Source organism: Salvia hispanica, chromosome 2 (genome assembly GCF_023119035.1).
Source record: "Salvia hispanica cultivar TCC Black 2014 chromosome 2, UniMelb_Shisp_WGS_1.0, whole genome shotgun sequence".
Lineage (NCBI taxonomy): Eukaryota > Viridiplantae > Streptophyta > Magnoliopsida > Lamiales > Lamiaceae > Salvia > Salvia hispanica.
The window spans coordinates 1,998,435-2,014,253 of record NC_062966.1 but is presented as its reverse complement, the minus strand read 5'-3'; the positions used below and the strand labels follow the sequence as shown (position 1 = coordinate 2,014,253).

General features: G+C 35.3%; 2 protein-coding genes across 3 annotated transcripts; one reads left to right on the top strand and one right to left on the bottom strand.

Annotated features, from left to right (window-relative positions):
• Nucleotides 1–3,382: 3,382 nt before the first annotated feature.
• Nucleotides 3,383–6,373, top strand: LOC125208310 (protein FAR1-RELATED SEQUENCE 5-like). Of its 2 annotated transcripts, XM_048107892.1 has the most exons (6): nt 3,383–3,511; nt 3,675–3,762; nt 3,899–4,664; nt 4,967–5,528; nt 5,612–5,986; nt 6,105–6,373. In XM_048107892.1, exons 2-4 carry the CDS (start codon nt 3,738–3,740, stop codon nt 5,382–5,384), a joined length of 1,209 nt encoding a protein of 402 aa, XP_047963849.1. In that variant the 5' UTR covers nt 3,383–3,511; nt 3,675–3,737; the 3' UTR covers nt 5,385–5,528; nt 5,612–5,986; nt 6,105–6,373. The 2 variants fall into 2 exon arrangements, with proteins under 2 accessions (XP_047963849.1, XP_047963848.1); XM_048107891.1 differs by having other exon boundaries at nt 4,967–5,986.
• Nucleotides 6,374–11,265: 4,892 nt separating this feature from the next.
• LOC125203713 (calcium-dependent protein kinase 29-like) lies at nt 11,266–15,486 on the bottom strand. The gene is made up of 7 exons (XM_048102133.1): nt 14,760–15,486; nt 12,848–12,991; nt 12,615–12,767; nt 12,272–12,555; nt 12,041–12,168; nt 11,870–11,969; nt 11,266–11,545 (listed from the first exon to the last, which is right to left on the bottom strand). The coding sequence occupies exons 1-7, from the start codon at nt 15,421–15,423 to the stop codon at nt 11,462–11,464; spliced, it is 1,557 nt and encodes a 518-aa protein (XP_047958090.1). The 5' UTR covers nt 15,424–15,486; the 3' UTR covers nt 11,266–11,461.
• Nucleotides 15,487–15,819: the final 333 nt, after the last annotated feature.

The following is a 15,819-nucleotide window of genomic DNA, read 5'->3' as shown; positions in this document are numbered from 1 at the left end:
TATATATATAAACACATATTGCGCGTGTGAAGAAGAGAAGATGTGAAGATGAGAACAAGGGAGAGATCAAGATAGGGATGCAAAATTGACCTTTTCAAGAAATAATTGAGAAAAGAACAAGGTTTTAGTTAATTTGGTCAAATGAGAAAGGAAGACTGAGCAAAACAAGAGCTGCGATTAGCATTGAATATTACACCTTGGATTTGCTTGGTTGTTAGTATCTACTATTATTAATTACGATTAAAAGGTCCAAATCTCCGGCGGACTCCACAATTGATTTACATTTATTAGGATAATCCTACAATATTAATAAACACTGAAATGTACAATTTGCTATATTATAAAGATATAAAATAGTCATAAATGTTTTTTAAATGTCATAAATGTATTTATATTTTAAAAAGTACATTTTTGACTTTTTTGTATATTCACGCGAATTTGTCTGAATTTATGACAAAATAAGCTTTTGTTAGTAAGAAATAAATATTATCAATCCTAACCAAAAAGCATTATAAATTTATAACTGTGAATATAGTAGAAAATCGTAGTATTAAGTCATGATTAAAAAGTAATGGTTGAGAATTATAGGAAAATTATGGTCAATTTAGCTCTGTAGTTGTGAATTATAGACAAAATAAGATCAATTCACGACTAACTAGCTAGTCAAATAAATATCTTGTTACCGTACTTAATTATTTACGCATCTTATGTTTAAGAGAAAAGGAGCAAAAATGATTTGTTTCATCGATTTTCCTATACAATAGAGTTAAGTGACGTAGAGTTATGGGTATTAAGGGTGTTGATGAAGAATATTATAAACAAAGACTACTGTGTTAGTATAATTTCGGCGGTTGTGAATATGTCACATGCATGAATTTAATTAAATACTCCATGTGATATGAAATTACTTCGAAGTGTACAAACTAGCGATGCACACGACTATGATTATATCAAACTTTTGAATTTTGACACATGCGGATAAATATATACTAGTATTGAAAAATAAATTTTTTGGCATATTATATTCACCTGACATTTGTTTGATGCATGCATAATTAGTCGTCTCAAGTGATGCTGCACTTACCATGCCGGACTAATACTACTATGCTTTATGACTGGGTTTATACATCTATTATTTTTGTGTTCCTATAAGCTGATTCTCATTAGGACAAATCATGCCGTAGCCATTTAATATTGATAAAAAAATTATTCACTGCTCATAAAATAAGTTTGAGAAAATCGTCACGAGTTATTAATTGAATTAAAAATAACGTGTGTGCATTGACCAAATTGCAGCACGCAATTATTGGCTGGCCTCTTTGATTAGTTATATATATGTAAAATTTGAAGGGGGCATGGTAGAGGTCAACACATAATGCACACAGTTTTAACATATATCTTGACGTAAACGACTGTAGCCAACCATTTTGTTTGACAATTGAACAAGAGGTCGGCAATGTTTTTTTTCTTTTGTTTTAAGTATTTTGTCACGTCCATGCATAATTAGTAATCCTCCAATTGCATGATTATCGATTTTATCCTCTATCTAACATCTAATCTAACATAATCTGAAGTGCCAGCAATAGGGGTTTGGTTTGAATTTTGGAAGCGGTCAAATTTAAGAAAAAAATACTCCCTCCGTCCCATTAAAGTTGAGTCGTATTTCTTTTTAGTCCGTCCCAACAAAGTTGAGTCATTTCCTTTTTTAACAAAAGACAAAACATCTAATCACTCTTACTTTATTTCATCATTTACTTTACTCTCTCTTATCTTTCCTACTTTTTTCATCTCTCCTATTTATTTAATATAAATTCTTAATCTCCGTGCCCAAAAGTTTTGTATCAACTTTTATGGGACAGAGGGAATACTATATTTCCGTGTTTTAGATGAATATATTTATTTTTACATACCTTTTCTCTTCCACTTTTCCTAATTATAGCAACAAAATCCTAATCACTTCTCCAATTTTATTAAAATAAAATTCATTAAAACTTCAATAAATATTTAGATAAATACTCCCTCTGTCCCAGATAACTTAACCCAGTATTCCATTCCGGTCCGTCCCAGATAATTTGACCAATTTTATTTTTACCATTTTTGGTAGTGGAACCTATATTCCACTAACTCATTCATATTCACATTTTGTTATAAAACTAATATATAAAAGTAGCATCCACATCCCACTGACTTTTCAACTCACTTTTCATTACATTTCTTAAAACTCGTGCCCGGTCAAAGTGAGTCGAATTATCCAGGACGGAGGTAGTATCAATTTATATCTTTTCACTTTCACTTCTATATTACTCCCTCCGTTCCATAGTAATGGAGGCGTTTCTTTTCGGCACGGAGATTAAGAAAAATTGTGTTAGGTGAGTTAAGTAAAGGGAGAATAAAGTGGAAAATTAAAAGGGTAGAGAGATGAAGAGAAAATAAAGTAAGAGAGAGTAAAGTAGATGTGGAAAAATGTGTTGACTTTTACTAAAAAAGGAAATGACTCTATTACTATGAAACGTACTAAAATGGTAAAATGACTCTATTACTATAGAACAGAGAGAATACTAATTATCACAAATATAAAAAACCATTTCATTTTTCTAATTTTCTTAAAAAATCCATAATGATACTATTATTATTTTCCTCGAAAGAACAATGTATAAGGCATTTAAATACTATGAAAACTGGGTCAACCTATACTTGTGAGTTCTTTCAAAATTACCCACCAATTTCATAAAAACTTAAAATTATTCGTTATACGAGAGCTTGATATATAATAACGAAAGTATCTTCTTCTTCTTTTTTTTATATACAGGGGATATATTGAAATGATCAAGTTAGCTACTTTCGAGTTAATCATGATTCATGAAGAACTACTAATATTCAGTAATTGAATATTTATTACTATTAGTCGATCTCATGGAGATATGGACACACTCCATTCCATAGTTATATAAGTTTAGACGTTTGATTGAATTTTAGATTTTTATAGAATATACAGGCAATCCACGTGTTAATTACAAAGAAATTAAATGTATTCCCCCCGTCCACGAATAAGAGTCCCGTTTTTCAATTTTGGTTCGTCCACGAATAAGAGTCTCGGTTCATAATTACCATAAATGGTAAAGAGACCCCACATTCCACTAACTCATTCTACTCACATATCATTTAAAACTAATATATACAAGTGAGACCCTATTCCATTAACTTTTTTCCACCCACTTTTCTTAACATTTCTTAAAACCAGCGCCATTTAGAAATGAGACTCTTAATCGTGCTTAATCGTGGACGGAGGGAATATTTTGCTACTACTAATCTAGGGTTTCTTATCGTCGGCCCAACTCCTTTTCGCCCATCTCTACAATTTTAATTTAGCGCACCATAGAAAAACGGCTCTCTCTATTATTTTGCTTCCTATTATAATATTTAATCGTATAAAAATAAATAGTCTCTGCTTTGTCGTCGGTTTTCTCACTGCCTCCACGTTAAGATATCGCTTCGTTCGCAGCAATAGCAAGTGAGTTTTCTCCAGTTAGGCTACGTGTTTCAGTATGCAATTCCATATTTTCCGCCACGAATTTGAATTAAGTTGTGCTCTATATCTTTAATCCGGTTCTAATTCCCACCATTTCAATCTCACTGCCACTCTCTCTTACCTTGATTCCGATCACAATCATCAGTCGCCTCATATCCAAGTTGTGCTGCAATCAATCTACCAGTTAATTTGACTCACAATCAAACTCATGGATGCCGTACCTAGCTTCGAAGGTAATTTCATCGTTTCCCCCCTTTTCTCATAAAGGCTGATATTAGTATAATATTTTCAAACTGTGAGTTCAATAAATGATAATGCTCGTGTTTGGTGATGATATCAGAGTAATCGTTTACATTATTGATGTTGTAGTTATGTACAAACCTGTATGCAAAGATGAATTCAAGCCCTGTGTTGGTAAGAAGTTCAAGACGGTAGAAGATGCGATTGTCTTTTACAATTATTATGCTCGTGCGGTTGGTTTTGACACTCGCAAATCTGGTACAAAATGCTCGGGTGACGTGATCACATGGCAGTACTTAGTGTGCAGTAGAGAAGGCCAGAAAAGGACGGTAGATGGAGATGCAACGAATGCACGACAAGGCTTTGCCAACAAGCGTAGACGCGCATCAAAGAGGTGCGGATGCAATGCTAGGATATCGTTCAAGTATTTTTCAGATTTTGGAGTTTCTGGATATGTGATTCATCAGTTTGTTGAGGAACACAACCACTCGATGGTCGAGGCTCAGCATAAGAAATTCATGAGATTGAACCGTAAACCAGATCAAGTGCATAGGAAATTTATTGAGGATTGTGCTAAGGTCAATATTGGTTCCGCGCTCACATCCAAATTGTTGAACGAGTTGATGGAGGGATACGATGTTGGTGGGTGTACTATTGTATTGGATGTTGAAAAGTGTGCTCGTGACATGAAAGCAAACATCGAAGGTTCTGATACTCAGATGCTGTTGGATGTAATGCGTAGGAAGAAGGAAACATGTGGTGGATTCACTTTTGAATTTGATTTAGACGCTGAAGACAAGTTAAATCAGCTTTTCTGGTGTGATTCAGTGTCAAGAAAAAACTATCATTATTTTGGAGATGTTATTTCATTTGACACAACATACTCTACTAACAGGTTGGTATTATATTGATATTCATTCAACACTATACTGATAATGTTGATGTTTTTATAGTTGGAGTACTCTTATTCATAATAATCATTGACACATAGTTAACATTTGATTTTTGTGCGTAGGTACGATGATTGGTTCCCACTGTTAGGATGATAATTGTAAATGCATTATCTATTGGCTATTATGAATGCTAAAATGTGGTTATTGAAACAATATGATGACATTTCCTATGCATTATGAAGATTTATATGAATCACTTACATGGATACAGAAGTATATTTCTGATTTGTGTTGTCTAATGAAGGTACAACATGATTTTTGCCTCGTTTACCGGAAAAGATAATCATGCTAGACCCGTAACCTTTGCAGCTGGGCTGTTATGCAAGGAGGATGTCGATTCATTTTCATGGTTACTAAGTTGTTTTGTTCGATGCATGGGTGCATCACCTAAGTTGATAACCATTGATCAAGATTCAGATATGAAAGTTGCAGTTGAACGAGTCTTGGTCAACACAAGGCATCGTTGGTGTCTGTGGCATACCATGTTGAAGCTAGCAGACCAAGTGCCCAAAAATCTGCTTGCGAATGAAGATTTTAAGAATGAATTGAATGCACGCGTTTGGTCAGATCTGATAGAACCTATTGAGTTTGAAGAGTCATGGAAAGGTATAATGGAACGCTATGGATTGGAAAAAGGAAGAGTGGTTCAAAACCATGTTTGACTCTAGAGTATTCTGGGCGCCTGCATTTTTCAGAGATTGTTCGATGAGCTCTGTGATAAGAACAACATCAATATTCGAGCCTGAAAATAGTTTCTTCAAAAGAAACACAAAGCCTAGTTCTAATCTCTTAGAGTTCATCATGCGGTATGATAATGCTTTGGATGCTCAAAGGAATCTCAATGCAAAATTAAATTATATGGATTCGACAATCGTTCCTATCTTGGCAGCTCATGGGCTGTCTATTGAGAAACATGCATCAACGATCTACACCGGCAGTATGTTCAAAACTGTCCAGGCAGAAATAGTGGATGCATGCTATAATTGCTTTATTGAGGAGATGTCTGTTGATGGCAACCCTAAGAAATATAAATTGGGTGACGATCATCGTAATACTTGGACTGTTATATATGATGCTGAGCATAATTCATATGAATGCCGATGCAAATTGTTTGAGAGATCTGGTATTTTATGTAGCCACATATTCTATGTGCTGAAAAACAATGGTGTGAAGTTGATTCCCGAGAAATATTTCGGATGGAGGTGGTTGAAGAACTCGTTAGGGAAAGCAGTGCACGCTGTTTCAAGCGAAGAGTCACAAACAGGTGTGTATGCCATTTAGCTTAAATTATGGTATATTTGTTGATCACTATTGTTGTATAGTAGTACTATGATATGTTTCAAACTACATAATGATACTCATTAGAGTATAAACTGATGCAGGTGTGGATGAGAAGCAGAAGGCTCTCAACATGTTGTGCACAGACTTTTATGATTTAGTGCATAAGTTAGAGGGGGACATGAACAAGGACCAAATTTTAGCAGTCACTGCTAAAATTAGGGATTTTGGTCAACGCATTTTGGGCGATGGTTCATGTGATACTTCTATTCTCAAATGTGTGAAGACTGAATCTTAGAAAATTACTCCATGAGTTATTATCAAGCAATGACACTGATTAGGTTTCATCTGTTGATAATCAAAATCTTTTGTTTTGGAATTTTGTTACGATTGGAGAATTTAATTGTTTTGAGTGATTTTGGATTTTGCTTAAACTTTTTTTTTTATCTATTAGAAATATTATAAATATAACTCTACTGCTTTTATTGTTCAAATTATAGTAGGTTTTCATTTTTTTGATTTTTTCTGTTTTTTTTTTCTTTTATATTAAGCTGTTGCTTTGTCAATAAATCTACTCTATCAAGTCAACGATTGGAGCTTTGATAGGAAATCAAACGTATGATAAAAATTGGTAAAAATTTCTTGGAGCAGTAGTTTTTTGCTCATCGATCTGTTAAATTTCTGTGTTGCCCTCCATGGAGGTGCATGTATCCTGTAATCATATTTTTTCAACTAGTTTATTCCTTTCAATTTTCTTTCTCGGTAGTTTGTTGTTGTTTCTGTATTTTTCAGCATATTACTCTCCACCCGCCTTTATTCGTATCAATTGGTGCGGTGAATTATGTTATATTGCTGTTATTAGCAGCAATATGACCTCCATACTATTGATCGATCAAACTGCATTGCTAGCTTTGTTCTACTTAATCGGCTCGTGTGAAGCGTATGCCTGAAAAAAATGATGTGTTAGAGCATACTCCTCCGTCCTATTAAATATGCAACATTTGGTTTTCGGCACGGAATTTTATGTAGGGATGTTTTGTGAGTTAACGAAGAGATTAAAATAGAGAGTGTTGTTTTCATTTTTAGTAACGTTTCATTTTTAGTGGGACAACCCCAAAAGGAAAACTTTTCATTTCTAATGGGACAGATGGAATATAATATAGAAAGAATAACTTAAATTGTCAATTGCAGGATTACTTTGTTCATGTATAATTCCTTACTTGATAAAGGCAGCTTGCAACGTTCGTTCACTTGATTTCATTTGTCCCATATTTCAAATTCATCTATTTATTTGTTTAACAACAATATTTATTGATTTTATTCTCATATTTTACTGATGGCATGTATTGTGATCAAATAAATGTATATAAATAATTCATAATTTTTAGTAGTCAGGAGAACAATTATCATGATTTAGAAACATGTGTATAATGACGATGTATTCTTGTTTTCAGGAGCAACTATTATACTCCCTTCATCCCAAGATAAGTGAAGCACTTATTTTGAACACGAGATTTAAGAGATTTTAGGAATTGATATTTAAAAATTTAAAATAGAGAAAGTAAAGTAGGAGAAAAAGAAAAATAGAGAAGTAAAGAGAGAATAAAGTAAGAGAGATGATTTTTTGCTAAAAAGAGAAATGACTCACTTATAGTGGGACATCCCGAAAAGGAATATGACTCGCTTATCTTGGGACGGAGGGAGTATGCGATATATCGATATCAGTTGATATAACAAAACATATCATTTATTAGTATTCATGAATCAACAAACTAATATTGAATTAAAAAATTGATGTATGTTTTACGATGTCTACTGATATCAATATATTTGCAAAATGATATTTGCAAACTGATATAGCTTTGTGTACTAACTTTATAAAAGTTCTATTAATTTTTACGCAGAATATCATACATACAAAAATATAGCGAGTGGTTCAATTGAGAACTATACTAAAATGAGTACTTATCAGTTGGCATCACAAAACTTATCAGTTCGATACAACTAATATGTTTTATACAGTCAACTGAGATAATTTGTTTCACCAACTATTTTGTACTTCCGGCTAATAAGTTCTCATTTGAAGAGTCATTCTCAATTAAACCACTCCCCATAAATGTATGTAATATGTTTAATCATTTTCTTTTAAAACATGCATAACACATGCATGGAAAAGATGAGAAGAAACGCAAGGAATGTATCAGCGCGCAGCTGCAAACAAGCAAGAATCGAAAACGCAGGTCTATGTATATAGATGCGTTACTGATTACACATCTCTAGCCATTTCATCTCACCCATTAATATTGATAGAGTATAATAGTGCGTGGTGCAATGTGCTTTAAGTGGATAGGAAGAAAGCTGAGAAGCTACATCATCGATCGTTTAATGCCGGAAGCAGAAAGAAAGATTAAAGCGAAGGTGGATGAGGAGATCGAAAAGCTGAAAATGGAGGCAGGCGAGCAGTTGAACAAGATGAAGGACAAGGTGAAGAATCTAGAAAATGAGGTTATAGAGGCGATAAAGAAGGCGTTTCCCGAGGCTACCGCATTTGTAGAGACAGCAGCGCACAAGTTTGTCGAAGTTGCAGAAGATTTTGAAGAGGGTGTTGGTGATCTTATGAATAATGCATTTGGATCTAATAAACAATAATTGAAATAAGATTTATGTGTGTAAGGTGTGTTTGGTTGTTGCCTTCTTTACTGTCACAGGTCTGTTTATAAATAAGTGTTGATTCACATTTAATTATCTTAATGATGTGGAGTGAATTTTTTTTTCTTTGATATAGGATAAATAGTTTGTACTGTATATATCATGCACTATATGCAGAATCTGGAATTTATGAACTTTGAAATTGCTCGCAAATATCAGTCGATGTGTCAATTTTCCACGACGAAGATTTTCCCAAATTGGAAGTGATGTGCCAGATTAATTTCATTTCCCAATTATATAAGACTTCAGATGCGTTTCCAAATTTCATTCCACTACATCAGTATCACTATGTGTTAAACTTATTTAACTTGTCTTCCTCGTCCATTAGAAAAAATGCATAAAAAAATACATTAAAAAAAATGCAACCGGCTAGCCGAAATTGAGCCTACAATGGCGGCTAGCGGGATCGGCCAGCGGTCGGCTAGCGCCCGCAAATCGGCTAGCCGAAATGCCGCTGGCCGGTTCCAATAGTTCGGCTAGCGACGCGAATCGGCTAGCCCAGCCGGTGGGCTAGCCGCTATTGGAGATGCTCTAATAGAATGCATGAGATTATCTCAACTCAAGCAAAACCACTTCCGGGATTTTTCATAAATGTTTATGTTACTTTTATGATTCTCAATAAAAGTTTCTGCTGGACTCTTTTTTTTCAAATGCAGTTAAATTTAGATAGTACTTAATATGAAAAAGAAGGTCCGAAATATTATTTTACCAAGCAAAAAACATTTATTTGCCAAATTTAACAAACAAAAAAAAGAGTAGACGGTAATACACATATTCAATAGTGAATCTCGTATATATAATCAGACAACGAGAATATTTCACATTTGTTTCGTCATAATTGATCATTCCAATTTGTTAATTCCATGATCGAAAGCTTATATCCCTGAAAAAATGGTGTGTTGAGCATTTCTGATCTAAAAAAGAATAACTTAAATTGTTCATTAACTCTTACTTTATTCATGTATAATAGAATAATGCTTTTCTTGTATCCAAAAAGATAAATAATTCCTTACTCAAGATAAAGACAGCTTGCAACGTTCCTTCACTTGTTTTTTTTTTTTTATCTCATGTTCCAAATTCTACAATTTAATTTGTTTCAGAACAATATTTATTCTCATATTTTACTAATGGCATGTATTGTGATCAAATAAATGCATATTTATAAATGCACCATAATGTACTATAAACATAAATATAGTGACGATAAATCCTTGTTTTCAATGTAATTATAAGTCTATAACACAAAGTAATGCTTAATGTCCTTTTTTCTTTTCTTTCTTTCCCACTCTTAGATATTTTCTTTGAAACATGCATATCACATGCATGAAAAAGATGATAAAGAAACGCTAGGAATCTAAACAAGATCAAGAAATAATCATCAGCTACAAACAAGCAAGAATCTCTCTCCATATATACACACATATGTTTAATTAGCCATATCACAACACCAAATTCACCAATAAACATATATAGTAGTGCTAAAAATTCCGTTGTTGCAATGTGCGGTAAAGGGATCGTAAAAAAGGTGTGTAGCAACATCACAAAACGCATCGTTGCATCAGTGATGTCGAAGATCGAGAAGCTCCTTCTAGCAAAGGTGGACGAAGAGAAGGAAAAACTCGACCGGGTGATAGAAACCATGGAGCAGAAGTTTCTAGAACAGCTGAAGAAGCTAGAAGCCGCGGCAGATGAAGTTGCAAAGAAGGTAGAGGAGGGGGTCAAGGAGGTGGGAAAAGCTGCAGACGCCGCGAAAAAAGAGATTGTTGAAGGGTTACACAAGGGGTCTCATGACATAGGCCAAGCAGTAGAAACCGCGAAAAATGAGATAGTAGAAGGGATAAAGGAGGGTGCTCACAAGACGGGGGAAGTTGTCCAAACCACCAAAAACATGATTGTTAAAGGGTTAGAGGAGGGGGCGCGTGAGGTGGTCCATGTTGCGGACCAGATAAAGGAGGGGGCTCATAAAGTGGGGGAAGTTGTGGAAACCGCGAAAAAGGAGATTGTGGGGGGAATAAAGGAAGGGGCTCGTGAGGTGGGCGATGTCGTAGGGAAGATAACGAAGGGGGCGCATGAGGTGGGGGAAGCTGTGGAAACAGTGAAAGATGGGATAAAGGAACAGACTCACAAGGCGGAAGAACATATAAAGGAGGGGGCGCATAAGGTGGTGGAAGCTGTGAAGACAAAGAAACACGAGTTAGCGGAAAGGGCTCACGAGCTTGCAAATAAATTGAAGAGTTGATGTGTATCATATTGACAGTTTGCGGAGTATAACAATCAATTTGGTTGATGTGTATATTTATTTGTGTAAATGAAAGTTGTTTTAATCAGTGTATCACAGTGTGTTTCTTCAATTTGATTTTGTATTTCTTTTAAGTTGGAGTAATTCTTAATGATTATAATCTTACTTTTCATTTCAAAAGGTACAAAATGACTACATAACATGCTTCCTTTGTTGAGTCAAAAAATAATTAATAAATACTCCATTCATCCCTTAAATTTTGTCACACCGTGGCTCCACCACTTATCATTAACAATTGTCATATCACTTCTCAAAACTGAAAAAAAAAATAAAAACATTATTCTCATCAATTTTATATAGTTTGATGTTATTATACTTGATAAAGAGCATGCAAACAGTGCTTCACAATCAACAGAATAAGAAAACTGAAAGAAGAAAATTTGGGGTAATACACAGATTAAATGGTGAATCTTGTAAGTGAAACGAGTTCAACGTTGCAGCCACATCGATTAGTTATTCCATCTTCAATTGTTGAGGAGAATCTATGGTTCCTTTCTTCATCATCTCCACAAATTCAGCGTAGTTGATCCTCCCATCCTGACATGGCAAAAATCAAGAACAAATACAATATTATGATCCCTACCAAACATAAGTGTTGAACGTGAGTAATTAATAACATTTGAATCCACTAAGTTGTCGTTTGGTTGCTATTACTGATATATTTATCCATCTAAAATTTAGTAGTGAGATTATTTTAGTTCAGGAAAGATGCATGACTTTGATAATTATCATATTAGTATCCATCTAGGATTAAGTTGTGATCATGAAGCAAAAATAATACGTATATTCAATCACGAGATATAATCTTCCGAACCAAATGTGCCATAAACAGGAAAATCAAGACGTCGATTATCTACGTACCTTATCGGTATCGACATCATCAAGAACCTCGTCGATGGTAGCTTCATCGCCCATTCCATACTGAGTCATGGCTTGTCTCAACTCATCTCTAGTAATAAATCTGAAAAATTATAGTAGTATATGTTAATATTGTACTAACATTTATCATGCAAACAATTAATATTAACGCACCCACTATCATCCTTGTCAAAATACTGAAAAGCCTTGTGCAAATTCTCTTCTTTCTCCAGTCTGTGACGATGCATGGTTGCAGTTATAAACTCCACATAGTCTATCGTCCCATTCTGGTCAACATCAGCCTAACAAAAATTAGAGTAACAATGATTATTATTAATAATAATAATAATAATAAAAACAATAATTAACAATGTACTATTAAATGAGAAAGTAGTAATTTTCTACAGCTTCCATGAGTTGTTGAATTTCTGCTTCACTAAGCCGGGATCCCAGCTTGGTCAACCCGGTTCTTAGCTCGTCGTACGTGATGGTGCCACTTCGATCAGTATCTATGTTGTCGAACATTTGTTTCAATCCCTTGATGTCCTCTTCCGACATGTTTTCCGCGATAACCTTGAGAGCCACCTTCTTGAGCTTGTTCATGGCTCTGAATTGCTTCATCCTGATTAGGACCGCGCTGTCGATGGGTTGGTCGGATGCCTCGCCGCCTTCCATGAGCCATGGATGCTCTGCTCAAAAGTATTGGTTAAGAATGTGACATTTTGAATCAAATAATTAGTTGTGTTACCAAGTGCTTCTGCAGCAGAAATTCTCAATTTTGGATTTATGGTTAGCATTTTCCTGATGAGATCCTTTGCACCAGGTGATATGGTATGCCATGGGGACATTTCGAGGTCTAAGTTTCCCTTCAATATTTCTTCAAATATGCCTTTTTCTGTCTCTGAAAATGTACCACAATCAAGACATTAATTAACCCAACAGGGGAATTAAATCACATATGTTACACTAGAAATTAGTTACCAGCCCAAAAAGGAGGAAATCCACTGAGAAGTATGTAGAGAATGACACCAGCACTCCACACATCAATTTCCTTGCCATAATTTCTTCTCAATACTTCAGGGGCCACATAGTAAGCACTTCCCACTAGATCTTTGTACACTTTTCCTGAACATAATATTTAACTTAGACTTAGACTTGAGCAACACTCGCCATGCTTTTAAAAATATAGGGAAAAGTAACTAATAATAGTAACATTTTGCCCATGAAATTATATTAATTTGACTGATAGAGAATTAACAATAACACCAAAATGATGATACTAAATCCAAAATTGTTATTGGGACAATTTAGTATCTCTCCGTCTCATAATAAATGTCACACTTTCATTTTTAGTTTGTCCTATAAAATATGTCACATTTCTTTTTTGGTAAAATTTCTCTCACGTTAATATGATGATAGGGAGAATTTAGTAGTGAAGTGAATATTACTGGGACCAAAGATCTCAGGTTTGAATTTACTGAGCAAGTCTGAACCTGTCATATGTAATGTTTAAGATATAAAAATATGGTTTTATCGATGCATATAACGACAGGAAATTACCATAAAATGATAAAAAAGAACTGAACAACTGAATTTCGGGTTAGTATAAAATTTGAGGTCAACTGCAAACTTGATTAGTTATGAGCTAGATTAAACATATAGTTAGGGATGATTGGAGAACTATGTATTATGAACTTGAGATGTACGAAAATCTGTTAAATTGATTAACTGTAAATTATTGATGATTTTATTTTGAATAAATTTCTAATTGATGATTAGACTACATTTCTCTACCTTCGGATTATTAATTGATTATGATTTGCAGGTGATTAAATATAACATGACCATGACTGAATTACTAAGGTACGACCAGTGTGATTATATTACGAAAGTAGAGAAATACTAATCCCTCCGTCTCATATTAGATGTTACATTTGAAGATTGACATGAGATTTTAGGAGGTATTGTTTCATGTATTAAGTGAAAAAAAATATATATATTTATATTAACGTAAGAGGGAACTTTTTTCGTAAAAAGAAAATGTGATATAGTGTGGCATCTACGAATATCTAACAAGAACTGGTAGGGTAAAAATTGACGTTATAGATATACACAGACCATAGTTAGGCAAATATTTTAATAGAAAAAAAGAGAAAAAGTTGAGGTTGCTGCGGCGGGCCCATGAATGAGTATTAGACATGGGGTTGACCTGTCATTGTCTAGTTGACCTAGTCGTCTTGACGACTTGACCTGAAGTGGCATCCACATATAAATGGATTCCAAATTTCAATTATCCAGTTATGCATGTCACAATTCACATTACCCCTTTTTGCCCCATGTCAATAGGTACTTTCTTAATCTAAATCATGATCATATATGTAGACAAGTAAACAGTCAGTTCAGTTATTAATTCAATCGCTAGTCAATCGATTACCGAAAAATGTCGAAAAGCTAATCGGTACAGACGTGAACTCCAATTTGGTTAATTCACTCGATAGGGTCAAAACCATTAACTGGTATACCAACTCAAACTGATTAGTTTTTTTTAACCCTTTTCAGTAGTTAGATAAGCGATGATATAATTCGATTAATAACTGAACCGGCCGTTTACCCAAGTCTACCTATATTATAGTATTCGACTTTAGCCTAATTTTAAAATATATCAAAAGTAAGTATTATTATACAGAAAGAAAGATGCACACGCAGAGCATCAAAGAAGAAGCTAGACGCCATTATTTTATTTTTGAATGAGGTAAGCCTCCATCATTATGTAATGACTACAAGTTATAATCTTGTACCACACAAAAGAAAACCAAAACTTTACAACCAAGTAATCATCTCAAACTCAAGAATCGAATTCATAGCAATTAATCAAGAAACTGTAAAAACTAACCTGACTCAATAAACACGGAGAGGCCGAAATCGGTAGCCTTCAACGGGGAGGCGTCGTCGCGGCTAACCATCAAGAAATTCTCTGGCTTGAGATCCCTATGCATCACTCCCATGAAATGACACACATGGACCACATTCACGATCTGTCTCCCGATCCTCGCGGCCTCCTTCTCGGTGTAGCTCCCCCTGGCAGTGATCCGGTCGAAGAGCTCCCCGCCCGAGCACAGCTCCATCACCAAATGCAGATTCTTGGAGTCCTCGTAGGCGCCTCGGAACTCCACGATGTTGGGCTGCCCGGTGAGGTGCTCCAGGATCATGATCTCCCTCCGCACGTCGTGCACGTCCTTCTCGGTCACGAGCTTTCGGGTGGAGATGGACTTGCACGCGTATTGGAGCCCGGTGGCCTTGTCTCTGCAGAGATATGTGATGCCGAATTGGCCTCGCCCGAGCTCCTTGTCCAGGTGGTAGAGTGCGGTGATGTCCACGTATGGTTTTCCGAGAATTCGGCCTACTGTTGATGGGGGTGGAGGAGGAGGAGGAGGCGGAGGCGGTGGAGGTGCGTCGTGGAAGGGGAAGTGGTGGTGGTATGGGGAGTCGGAGTCGGAGGAGGAGGATATTGGGATGTCTCTGGATTTGCTGCATAGCTTTGAGAAACAGAATCCCATTTTGCAAGAGAGAAAGAGAGGATATGAATATGACGTTGGATGTGGAAAGGTGTAATGGTCGAGTTTATGGGATATGGGGTGTCTACTTTTTTAAGGTGCTTTGCTTTGTTGTTTGTTTCCGCTACTCTTTGCCTCTTCTTTCTCCCTCCCTTAACGCAACCAATTCCAAATCATATATGTTTCTTTTATTTCTATATATTATCAAGGGAGGCCTCTAGCCACGCCACAACTCGGTCATAAATCCCACAATCCATACCCTCTCCTAGCGACTATTAATTTTCACTATTCATTGTTTAGCTGTAAAATTGAAATACTAGTACACAATATATAACATGAAAGGACTTCATAGACACTCGGAAATGCTATCCAGAGCCAGGTTGGGTGTACAACTCTAAG

Bases quoted from the DNA above. Each gene is read 5' to 3' on its own strand.
- LOC125203713 (XM_048102133.1), bottom strand. From the start codon at position 15,423: ATGGGATTCTGTTTCTCAAAGCTATGCAGCAAATCCAGAGACATCCCA. The intron at 12,768-12,847 runs GTAACTAATTTC...GTACATTTTCAG, and splicing joins ATTTCCTCCTTTTTGGGCTG to AGACAGAAAAAGGCATATTT. The intron at 12,169-12,271 runs GTAGAAAATTAC...AATTTTTGTTAG, and splicing joins TTCAACAACTCATGGAAGCT to GCTGATGTTGACCAGAATGG.
- LOC125208310 (XM_048107892.1), top strand. From the start codon at position 3,738: ATGGATGCCGTACCTAGCTTCGAAG. The intron at 3,763-3,898 runs GTAATTTCATCG...TTGATGTTGTAG, and splicing joins TGCCGTACCTAGCTTCGAAG to TTATGTACAAACCTGTATGC. The intron at 4,665-4,966 runs GTTGGTATTATA...TGTCTAATGAAG, and splicing joins ACAACATACTCTACTAACAG to GTACAACATGATTTTTGCCT.